This window comes from Lynx canadensis, chromosome A1 (assembly GCF_007474595.2).
Source record: "Lynx canadensis isolate LIC74 chromosome A1, mLynCan4.pri.v2, whole genome shotgun sequence".
NCBI classification, from domain to species: domain Eukaryota; kingdom Metazoa; phylum Chordata; class Mammalia; order Carnivora; family Felidae; genus Lynx; species Lynx canadensis.
This window is the reverse complement of record NC_044303.2, coordinates 84970191-84983214: the sequence shown is the minus strand read 5'-3', so window position 1 is coordinate 84983214 and position 13024 is coordinate 84970191. Positions and strand designations below refer to the sequence as shown.

The 13024-nt window shown below is 35.8% G+C and overlaps 1 protein-coding gene across 1 annotated transcript; it reads right to left on the bottom strand.

Moving 5' to 3' along the window:
* Positions 1-4724: 4724 nt before the first annotated feature.
* Positions 4725-5708, bottom strand: LOC115500553 (olfactory receptor 2T8-like). The gene has a single exon (XM_030295091.1). The coding sequence runs from the start codon at positions 5706-5708 to the stop codon at positions 4725-4727; it is 984 nt and encodes a 327-aa protein (XP_030150951.1).
* Positions 5709-13024: the final 7316 nt, after the last annotated feature.

Below are 13024 nucleotides of genomic sequence, written 5' to 3'. Positions count from 1 at the left end.
TAAATGTTGTTAAAATGTCAATACTACTTAAAGCTATCTACACATTCAATGCAGTCCCAATCAAAACTGTACCTTCATTCATCTCAAAGCTACAACAAGCAATCCTACAATATGTTTGGAACCACAAAATACCCTGTGTAGCCCTGTGTAGTAATTTTGAAGAAGAAGACCAAAGCGGGAGGCATCACAATCCCACACTTTAGCCTCTCCTACAAAGCCGTAATCATCAAGACAACGTGGTATTGGCACAGAAACAGACACATTGACCAATGGAATAGAGATTCCAGAATTGGACCCACAAAAATATGGCCACCTAATCTTTGACAAAGCAGGAAAGAATATCTCATGCAAAATTGACAGTGTCTTTAACAATTGGTGCTGGGAGAACTGGACAGCAGCATGCAGAAGGTTGAAACTAGACCACTTTCTTATACCATTCACAAAAATAAACTCAAAATGGGTAAAGAACCTGAATGTGAGACAGAAAACAATCAAACCCTAGAGGAGAATGCAGGAAAAAAAAACTCTCTGACCTCAGTCTCAGCAATTTCTTACTTGACACATCTTCAAAGGCAAGGGAATTAGAAGCAAAAATGAACAATTGGAACCTCATGAAGATGAAAAGCTGCTGCACTGCAAAGGAAACAATCAACAAAACTAGAAGGCAACCTACAGAATGGGAAAAGATATTTGCAAATGACATATCAGACAAAGAGCTAGTATCCAAAATGTATAAAGAACTCACCAAACTCCACACCCCAAAAACAAATAATCCAGTGAAGAAATGGGAAGAAAACATGAATAGACACTTCTCTAAAGAAGACATCCAGATGGCCAACAGGCACATGAAAAGATGCAAAATGTCGCTCCTCATCAGGGAAATACAAATCAAAACCACACTCAGATTCCACCTCATGCCAATCAGAGTGGCTAAAAGGAACAAATCAGGAGACCATAGATGCTGGTGGGAACTCTCTTTCACTGTTGGCGGGAAAGCAAACTGGGCAGCTGGTCTGGAAAACAGAGTGGAGGTTTCTCAAAAAAATTAAAATTAGGGGCTCCAGGGTGGCTCAGTTGGGTGAGCATCCAACCTCAGCTCAGGTTATGATCTCACAGCTCGTGAGTTTGAGCCCCACATCAGGCTCTGTGCTGGAAGCTCAGAGCTTGGAGCCTGATTCTGCTTCTGTGTCTCCCTCTCTCTCTGACCCTAACCCAGTCTCATTCTGTCTCTGTCTCTCTCAAATATAAATAAACATTTAAAAAATTAAAAATAAATCTGCCCCATGACCCAGCAATGGCACTGCTAGGAATTTACCCAATGGATTCAGGAGTGCTGATGCATAGGGGCACTTGTACCCCGATGTTTATAGCAGCACTCTCAACAATAGCCAAATTATGGAAAGAGCCTAAATGTCCATCAACTGATGAATGGATAAGGAAATTGTGGTTTGTATATACAATGGAATACTACTTGGCAATGAGAAAGAATTAAATATGTTGGATGGAATTGGAGAGTGTTATGCTAAGTGAAATAAGTCATACAGAGAAAGACGGATACCATATGTTTTCACTCTTATGTGGATCCTGAGAAACTTAACAGAAGACTATGGGGAGGGGGAGGAAAAAAATGTTAGAGAGGGAGAGAGCCAAACCATAAGACACTCTTAAAAACTGAGAATAAACTGAGGGTTGATGGGGGATGGGAGGGAGGGGAGGGTGGGTGATGGGCACTGAGGAGGGCACCTGTTAGGATGAGCACTGGGTGTTGTATGGAAACCAATTTGAAAATAAATTTAATATTTAAAAAAATAGAAATATAAAAAAAGTCACATGGGATTGTGTTGTGTGTGTATGAGGGGATAGCCAGCCCTACTGTCACAACTTCCCTTTCCTAACTGTGAGTTGTTCAAAATTAGACAACTGAATTCAGACCTGTGTGAAAATCAACCATGAATTTTATCCTAATACACTTACTACCTCCCCTTTTCAAAAATGAGAATATTGAATGTACCTCCTCAGATTATGGCAATCATTAAAATAAAAAAAAATGAAGGTGAAATATTAAGCAAAATGCATAAACTATTTAATGAGCAAAAAACATTTTATGTTTATTCTTACTGTTGTTATTTATAGTTATTTTATGGTGTTAAACTATTTTTACTCCCCTCAATGAAGGTTTAACTAATTCATCTTATGTTTTTTTTTTTAATTTTTAATGTTTATTTATTTATTTTTGAAAGAGAAACAGAGCATGAGAGGAGGAGGAGCAGAGAAAAGGAGAAACAGAATTCAAAGCAGGTTCCAGGCAATGACGCCCCTCACTTTATGCTTCTTAAAGTGACTATAGAAATAAAATATTTAATGAAATTCCCCTTTGATCAAAGTATGGCCTGGGCGCCTGGGTGGGTCAGTCGGTTGAGCGTCCGACTTCGGCTCTGGTCATGATCTCACAGTTTGTGAGTTCGAGCCCCGCGTTGGGCTCTGTGCTGACAGCTCAGAGCCTGGAGCCTGTTTCGGATTCTGTGTCTCCCTCTCTCTCTCTGCTCCTCCCCTACTCAGGCTCTGGCTCTGGCTCTCTCTCTCTCTCTCAAAAAACAACAACAACAACAACAACAACAACAAAGTATGGCCATGTGTAGAGGAACAAACAAGGTTTAAAATACAATACGTTTTTGACCTCAATTAGAAAAGTTGAACCATGACATTCAGGTTTCAGAAAAAATTCCTCAACTAGCCCTTCTAACATCTGTAGGTGCCGTTTCAAAAATACTGCAGAAGCCTGTAAAACTGGATCTTTCCAGTATTTCTGATATTATTTTAACTTCATTATTCCCCTTTCTCATTTATGTGAGATAGAGAATACAATTTTGATTAAAATGTCATCAAAAAAGTTCTGAAAAGCAGGTTAAAATTAAGCAAAATAACAAAGCGAAAAAGATAACCCTAATTTCTAAACTTCATATTTTAAACTATTTTATTAAATTACATTTCTTATTTTGTTGTTAGTTCTTTGCAGAGGACATAAATATAAATTTTAAAATATAGAGTTGTATTAATAAATATATATTTATAAGTATTTTCTTTGCAAAAACAACAACCTCCCTAAAGATGCCAAATTTCTTGGCTGCAGATGTATATATATATATATACATATATATATATATATGTGTGTGTATGTATACATATGTATATGTATATGCATACATATGTATGTATGTACGTATACATATGCATATATATATTTCTTGGCTTATAGGTATATAATGATTTAATGGTACAAGTTTAGAAATATACACTGAAAAAAAATACTAGAACCCTATGTTCTGTAACCTATTTTTTATCCTTGCTCTTTAGGCAAAAAGTGCTTACTAGGGAAGAATGTACCAGATTTTCAAGACACGATAACACCAATGGAATTGAAATATATTATGATGCATAATCAAAGCAAATAAACATATAAACTTTTAATCCAAGCCCAATGGATATTGAGGAAGAGATGTTTTACAAAAGTATCAATTTTAATGAAAATAATCTTTGAAAATGGAATAAAAGCGGTTTTCCAGAAAAACATAGCAAGTAAACCAAATGTAATTTTATTTAAAAATTTCCAAATAATCTTATTAACATCATATTCTGTATATTATGTTTTTTCCCCAGTATGAAAATTGATAGTTCACAAAGAAAGATGCACATATGGGCCATGAGTTAATACAGAAATCCTCAGGAACATTAATAATTAGGAAAATGTAAATTGAAACCAAAATGAGTTAGTCTATCCATGCTATAATAGCGAAAATGAAAATGGTTGACAGTACCCACAATCGGTACCAATTGGAGAAAGTGGCATTCTTGTGATTTGCGGCTGAGCATGTAAAATTGAGCAAACATTTTGTTGCATTTCATACTAAAATTTTAGTCATGCATCTACCAAGTGAAATAAACATATGTGATCACAAAAAGGAAGTTAAAGTTATTTTAATCAAAATAGTTCCAGATTGAAAATAGCTCACATATCCATCAAAGTAGTAGATAAACAAAGAGCAGTAGATTCAGAGATGGGCATATTATTTAGGAACAACAACAAAAATAAAGAAGAAAAAACTGCTGATAGATGTAAATTGTGGTAGAATCTTTAAAAACATATTAAATCAATAAAAATAAAAATAACCAAGTTATTAAAAAATACCTATTTTACGTTTTCATTGAAGCAAAATTCTACAACAGACCAAATTATAGGACAGAGATACAAGTGTGACTAATTGTTGTATCTGGAGTGAGTGATTTTACTGGAAAAGTGCATGAAAAAAAAATCTGATCTGGTCAGAATTGCCTTTTACTAGTGGGCTAAATCCAAGTTGTTGACACTGGGTGAATAGCAAGCTTCAGATGTGAGCATTCTAGTGTTTGTAAGTTATACCACAATTAAAAACAAATTAACAACTAATGTTGAAAATTGTTTGACTACTTGGCTCATTCTTTGAACAAATATTTATTGTGTGGTGTCATGTAAAAGCGTTTTAATGATTTTGATTAACAGACTTTTAACAATCCACAATTTGATGTATTCATGAGAGCATAGTAAAAGATCCAAACTATGGAGGCCTGTCAGAATTTCAAAGTAAACTAGTAATGGATATAGATATAATACATATATACCTTTTCTCTAGAAAATCCTACACAGTCACTTTATACAGACTTTAAATTTAGAGCAAATCTATGTAATCTTAACCCTGACTTAAGGCAGAACACTGACCCATACACTTTCTCAAGGCACCCTTGACTTCACTGTTTCTCAGACTGTAGATGAGGGGATTGAGTACAGGGGTGAAGATAGTATAGAACACTGACACTACTTTATCATGGTGAGCTGACCTGTAGGATTTGGGTTGCATATAGGTAAAAATTGCAGCTCCATAAAAGAGTCCCACCACAGAAAGATGTGAGGAGCAGGTGGCAAAAGGCTTTTTGCGGGCTTCTCTAGAATGCATCTGGAGAACTGCAGCAAGGATGAGACTATAGGAAATCAGAATGAGAGAAAATGGGACCAGGAGCATTAACACACAGCATACGTACATCACATACTCAAAGACAAACGTGTCGGCACAAGCTAAACCCACCAGAGTAGGGGCCTCACAGAAGAAATGATTGATCTCATGTGCATCGCAAAATGGAAAACTCAGGGTAGCAGCAGCCTGCATGAGCCCATCAGCTGCCCCCAGGACCCAAGACCCCACAGTCATTTTCAGGCATAATTGCCAGCTCATGAGGGCTGGGTATCGCAGTGGGTGACAAACAGCCACATACCGGTCATAGGACATGGCTGCTAAGAGGAAACACTCACCCCCTCCTAAAGTTAGAAGGAAGAATATCTGCAACCCGCATTCAGCAGGGGAGATGGACATCTTTCCAGTCAAGTAGTTAGTAGCCATTTTGGGCACAATGGTAGAGACCAGCATCATGTCCATGAGGGAGAGTTGGCTCAGTAGGAAGTACATGGGTGTGTGGAGCCGGGCATCTTGGTGAATCAGGAGAATCATGAGGGCATTTCCCACTAGGGAGGCGAAGGCGATTGTGAGAACCATTGCAAAGAGAAATAGATGGGCTTCTGTGTGGTTAAAGAGTCCTAGGAGAATGAAATCAGAGGTGGTGTTCCCATTTTTCATGATTTTCAAACTGGAAATGAAGAAATAGATGACAGTTTTCATCATTTGCAGTGCTCCATTTGAATTACACATCTGAAAATAATAAAACTTATTTCAAATATTTTATTTGCCATTTTCAAAATATTTTAACGTGGACATAAATTTAATTTCAACTTTTTCCACTTTTTCTTTCTTTAAAAGTTTCAAAATAAGTACCCTTTATTAATTGGCATAATGAATGAATTAATTCATTAATTAATTGACATAATGAAAATTTTTTGGTAAATTATAATAATACGAAGTGTGTCTTTGTACCACAGGCAGCAACATATGTGAGCAGGAGGATAATTTTTACATAATTTGTAATTTATGTTTGTGTTTTGCCTTATGCATAGTCAATATTCTTAGGAGCTGAGTTAAATCAGTTTGTTTTAAATGTATAAAATCAGGGTCCTTGATATAAGAGTTACACATGTAAAACATATTAAAATCAGATCATCTTTATTGATATCATTTAATTATGGAAGCCATTGTTTTTCCAGACAAGAGGACTTACATTTTCAGGTCTAGGAACTAAAATACTGAGTCTGCAGAAAGAAACATAGCTTAATTTGGAATTGTTAGTGAATTAGTTTAACAGTAATGGCTTTAGAATATTTCCCTTAATGTGACACTGCAATACTGAATGCAGATTTTAATTAAGAAGGTACTTTGTATAATCAAATGAAATTGTTTCCCCTTAAAGTCACAGAAACACAACTTTACTGAGTAAGGAAGAGGAGGTAAACATTTTTCATTCTTCACCCAACCACAGAGGTAAATTCTCTTCAGTCAGAAAGGAATCTAATCTTTAAAGGCCTTTTCATCTCTGATTTTGTCTAGCTTGTTGAATAAATAATAGCTGCAGACATGGGGATACTCATTATTTCTCAAAGATATTGTATACTTCAGTGAAATTATATAATAAAAGGAGTCCACCTCTTCCATGGACAATTCTCTTTGCCCTCACTTTACACAGGCATCCCTTAATTGAATGCCATTCAGGATGGATAAAGGCAGTGCAAAAGGCTTATTCAGCCTCTAACTCCAGTTCTTGAGCATCATTACTGTACTGGTAGTATTCTACTTGACATTTTTAGTTGATCATTTCAAAATTAGACATGTTGAAAATACATTTCCTCCTGTTAAATGTATTTTGCATTTGCTAAAATTCTGTGATCTCCACATCCTTGAAACTCTAACATGCAGTCTATACCTCTAGTAACTAAATGAAATCTCTAAATATAGAGTTCAGTATCACTTTCCTGAAGAACTTCAAAATCCTGCTATGTAATTTATTTGACATGTAGGTTATTATTTTCCATCCTCCTATTGTTGAAGATTGACAGAACATTAAAACTATTTGAAAAGCAGTAGGCATCTTAGTAACTGTAGGGTGTTGGACAAGCCTCTTAATTCTTTGCTACTATCTTACTTATTTTTTAGTGTACTGCCAGTAGAGTGGCATTAAGTATTTTCACTTTGTTATATAATCATCACCAATATTAATCCCCTGGAAAATTTTCATATTCTCAAACTGAAACTCTTGTATCCATTATATAATAACTTCCTTTCCTTATTCTCACTGCCACTGGCAAATGCCATTCTATCTTCTGCCTCTATATATTTGACTAACTTACATACTTCAGATAAGTGGAGCTATGCAGCAGTGTGTGTGTGTGTGTGTGTGTGTGTGTGTGTGAAAGAGAGAGACAGAGACAGAGAGACAGAGAGAGATTGGCTTATTTCATACAACATAAAATCCTCAATGTTCATCCATGCTGTAAAATGTGCCAGAATACTCTTCCATTTTGAGGCTGAATAATATTACTTTGTATGCCTAAACTACATTTTACTTATAAACTCATATCAATAAATGTCTATGGACATTTGTGTTTTTTCCACTCCAGTCATATACTTAAGTAACTATTTAATGGGATTTGGAATTACAGATGCTCATTATTGGTTATTTTGATTGGATATATATATATATATATGGCATAAAAATATAGTAATTTGCACTAAATTTTGCTTGCATCATGCAAGATAAGTGTATGCATTTTTAGAGAATAATTACAGTTTACATGAGAATAATCAGTTTTCTAGGTTAAAAAATGCATTTCTTATCATCATGTTTCTACTTGTGGTTAAGTGTATCTTTAAATGTGAAATGGGGCACCTGGGGGCAGTTCAGTAAGTTAAGCATCTTATTCTTGATTTCATCTCAGGTCATGATCTCATTGTCTGTGAGATCGAGTCTTGCATCCGGCTCTGCACTGTCAGCACAGACAGTGCTCCCTCAATCTGCTCCTCTTCTGCTATCATGCATATGCTCTTTCTTTCTCTCAAAAATGAACATTAAAAAATGTGAAATAATTAAGTCTTTGTTTCTCAAAGGATATAAGTGATAGCTATACACTTTCTTTCTGGTGAAATAAATATATAAAAAACAATTGTCATAATCCTATTGACTACTTAGAATGCTCATAGTGTTTAGATTACTTAATGGAAAAATCAACTAAACATGTCAATTAAATACAATGAATAGAAGTATTTATATTTTCCTAAGATGTTATGATATTTATTTATATGTTTAATTAAAAATCTTATCTGGGGTGCTTAGGTGTCTCAGTCAGTTATGATGTCATGATGTCACAGTTCATGAGTTCCAGCCCTGCATCAGGCTCTCTGCCATCAGTGCAAAGCCTGCTTTGGATCCTCCATCCTCCCCTCTCTCTGCCCTTCCCCTACTCTCTCTCTCTCTCTCTCTCTTTCTCTCTCTCTCTCTGTCTCATACACACAAATAAGACTATTTGCCATTAATTGGAATGTTTATAAATTTACACACATAAAATTATAAAGAATAATTTCTAAGAAAATTCACTATGGATATAAAGTGCAGTGGAAACTTATATGAGGAATTAACTTAGCTTGCAAGTAAGGTATCTACAATGGTATTTAATAGAATGATGAAAACTCAACATTGACTAGTGTGGCAATATGAAAATTTAATACTGTGAAAAATAAACACTTTTTTTTCACCTTTGATATATGGCTTGATAATATTAGAGGTTTTTGGTCTTTTTATATGTTTCCCTAATATTTCACTTAGAATGGTGGTAAAATTGTGATATCATTACTTTAAACCACAAACTCATCTCTTTTGTAATACTATTAGAAGGCACAAATACATCTTCTCTTTTCTCTCATAAAATAATCAGAATATTTAGGAGGTTATCTAGAATTTTCCCTTCTGTATTTTTCTGATCCCCGTTGCCATCACTTACTATTACAAGTATGACTCTTCTTCCCCAGGATACTGAGATCAATCAATTCTTTCTGTACAAAATAAAATAGTAACAGCTAAATCATTTATTTGACTGAATTGACAGGTTAGTACAAAAGTTTTAATCTTACTAAGCTAGCATTAATTTTAGTTCTTTGGATTGTAGGTTAGATAACAATGGATTTTATATGTAAAACTGTATACAGGATATAGTATTACTATAGTTTTCTGGAGTGCAAAATCCATTAAAAATACTAAATATTAAGAGATTAGTGTGATCTACTCACATAAAATTATGACTCCCAGTAGGCTGCATCTGCATCCTCTTTGAGCAGCATCACCCTAAATACCTCTTCTAGTCTGGCCACATCAAACTTGCTCATATCAGTGTCTACTGTGACCTATTAAGGGGATCGCCCTCTTGACATCTTTTCTAAAAATACCTTCTTATTAATATGCCAATGCTGCATAAGTCTGACTCTTTCCATGACAATGGTATTTAATTGTTACAGATTTTAGATATTTCTAGAACTTAAATATAATTTCCTCTGCCCTTTCGGAAAGTCATGATTCATTAAAATAAGAGACAATCATTTACAAGGAAAAGTAAAATGTACATAAATGATCCTAGAAAGGGATGACTATTTAAAATACATTAAAGAGTAGATTTATCTGATTCTGACATTACTTTTAAAAATTTGATAAGGAAGAAAGATTAAAGAATTTGTTGTTAAGAGACAAGCTTTTGTTAAAGATAGTAATTAAAATGATGAAATGTATATATGGAATTTAAGAAACAAAACATATGAATATGGGGGAGGAAAGAGAGACAAACCTTAAAATAGGCTGTTATGTATAAAGAATAAACTGAGATTTGCTGGAGGTGAGGTGGGCAGGGTGACAGATTAAATGGGTGATGGCTATTAAGGACGGTACTTGTGATGAGCACTGAATGTTGCATGTAAATGATGCATCACTAAATTCTACACCTGAAACTAATATTACACTGTATGCTTAACTGCAATTAAAAAAAAAAGACTTGAAAAAGAAAAAGAAATGTGAAATTCATTTTGAAATTCAGCTATTTTTTGGAACTTAAATTGATGGAATCCCTGTGTTCCATAAGTTTCAAAGTTTATATTTATATTATTGTGGGGAAATACATTCAAGAATTCCTTATACTTAAATAAATGGGTTAAAAAAAAGCTTAGGGTGGAAAGCCACCGCCACAGGGAAAAAGCACCCAAGGTTATTTAGTGAGATTTATAATGCAATCACAAGTAACTTGTTATATTACCTGCAGGAAACTACTTTACATCGGGTGCCAATATACTTTGATCACAACTTCAAACTCCACTTGCCCCCCAGACCCTTTGCTTCTTACACACTGCGGTTAATTACTATCTGATTGTTTCCTTCTGTACATTCACCACATATGCAAAATCTTGAAAGTTCAATAAATATGAAGATGAAACCCCTGCTGGGGGCTCTTGTCTCTTCCCAGAGATTGGCCTCTCTTGTATTCGATCCTGTGTCTGCTCTCTTACTGGACAAGAAAACTTCAGACAAATAGTCTGAGACATATTATGTCATTTTTATTTTAGAGTTTATGTTTCTTTGTATTTAAATAATAAAATAAATGGGGTGCCTAAGTGGCTCAATCGGTTGAGTGTCCAACTTCGGCTCGGGTCATGATCTTGCAGTTTATGAGTTCAAGCCCCACGTCGGGCTCTGTGCTGACAGCTCAGAGCCTGGAGCCTGCTTCAGATTCTGTGTCTCCCTCTCTCCCTGCTCTTCCCCCACTTATGCTCTGTCTCTTTCTGTATCAGAAATAAATAAATATTAAAAAATTAAATAAATAATAAAATAAATGATAATTGAAACTAACCTACAACAGATTGCATCTGTTGTGCCAATTAAATTTCAGTTTGATTCTATCTGAGTTGTTTCTTCATATTTTATCAATGTTTGGAGTTTAGTTTCTGGGAAAATCTTGGTTCTTGGATTCATTTTTAACACTTCTGTGACTTTGAATTTTGTAAGAGTAAATATAAGTATCACATCCCATACCTGTTAATATATGTATATATAAAATACATGCATCGCAGAATATTTCATTGGAAAAAGGTACATCTGGACAAGAGTGTGTTTTTTTTTTTAATTTTTTTTTCAACGTTTATTTATTTTTGGGACAGAGAGAGACAGAGCATGAATGGGGGAGGGGCAGAGAGAGAGGGAGACACAGAATCGGAAACAGTCTCCAGGCTCTGAGCCATCAGCCCAGAGCCCGATGCGGGGCTCGAACTCACGGACCGCGAGATCATGACCTGGCTGAAGTCGGACGCTTAACCGACTGCGCCACCCAGGCGCCCCAAGAGTGTGTTTTAATTGCTTACTCCAGGTGATCTGTAATAATTGGTATTTTATTTGTTTATAAAGAGAGAACATAATAGATTTTAAATGTGCTTATGCCTTTAGATGTTGAGTAGACTTTTTTCAATGTATATCAAATTATAAGTTCCCAGAGAACATGATAATGAAGATCACAGAAGCTTCATATCAAGAAAAAAGTGGAAATACCTTTCAGAACTCCATAAGAAAACTGAAATCACAGTGAACTGGGATGTCTACATTGAGATGCATTTAGTATTATTTTTAATTATGTGGGAAAATTTAAAGAAACGAAGAAATTTTGTACTAGACCTTAATCTTAGCAAGAATAGGATGTATTGTCCACCACTCCTCCTGAAGAAATGTGGGATGGAATTTACAGACATCACTAAAACAGACTGTGTGGAAAAGTCCATCTAACAAGTGCTCAGACCTGGCCAGAGTGCAAAACCAAGAAGCCAGCAGGATAAAATATTCTGTTGTTATCCTACCCATGCACAGAAAACATTTCATGATGTTTGGGACACATACTCTGAGACAGAGATAGGTATGCAAGAAGTTATTGTGGAGTTCCCTTAGGAATAAGTCCCTAAGAATGAAGGAAGCAGAATTGGGCACAGAGAGATGTTGAACTGTCTTGCAGTTATAACAAAGTTATCAGCTACTCCAGGAGGAGTTCTAACATGTTCCTTCTAAGTTGTCTTGCTATAGGGAAAGGGGTTCCTCTTGTGCCCCAACAAGAGCATTGGTAGGATGTGGCCTGTCCCCAGGAAGGGAGCATGGCTTTGGCCTAGGCAGTGTTCCTCAAACAAGAACAATTCCTTGATAAAGACTTAGTTGAGGGTGTCTGATACTAGCACTCCTATCAAATGGGTAGCAATTAATTTAGTCTTGAAAGGGGAAGTGGAATATGGGAGCACAGAATAGTGAAGTGGATATTCCATGGGTTACACTCAGCCAGAAGTCAAAATGAAGGGAAACCTTAAATACCATTCACACAGTTTTATGCCTGCACATAGAAAGTAGGTCAGGTGATTGGTGTGCACATAAGACAACCAAGAATAATGACCAATTCTCAATAAAAATATGGTTTTCTTCCAATATAAGATACAAGGTAATTTGGAATTTGCCCACAAAGACTATGCTGGTATGTGGAGCTCAATACATCTACTGGCATTCCCAGGTTTTGGTTTAGAAGAACTGTTAAGGGGCGCCTGGGTGGCGCAGTCGGTAAAGCGTCCGACTTCAGCCAGGTCATGATCTCGCGGTCCGTGAGTTCGAGCCGCGCGTCAGGCTCTGGGCTGATGGCTCAGAGCCTGGAGCCTGTTTCCGATTCTGTGTCTCCCTCTCTCTCTGCCTCTCCCCCGTTCATGCTCTGTCTCTCTCTGTCCCAAAAATAAATAAAAAATGTTGAAAAAAAATTTAAAAAAAAAAGAAGAACTGTTAATATGTCTCTTATAAACAAACATTGGTACTCAATAAGTAACCTGGAACTTTATTCAGAAGAGCAAAAGTAGATGTGATGGAGAGCACGAATTTCCCATATGGGTCAATTGTAGTGAGAAGGGCATTTCATTACAAAACAGAGTCCTCTAAGATTAGCTCAAATGCTGTAACTAACATCTCTCAAGAGATATCAGGATTTTGCTTTCCCTAGGGTGTCTTG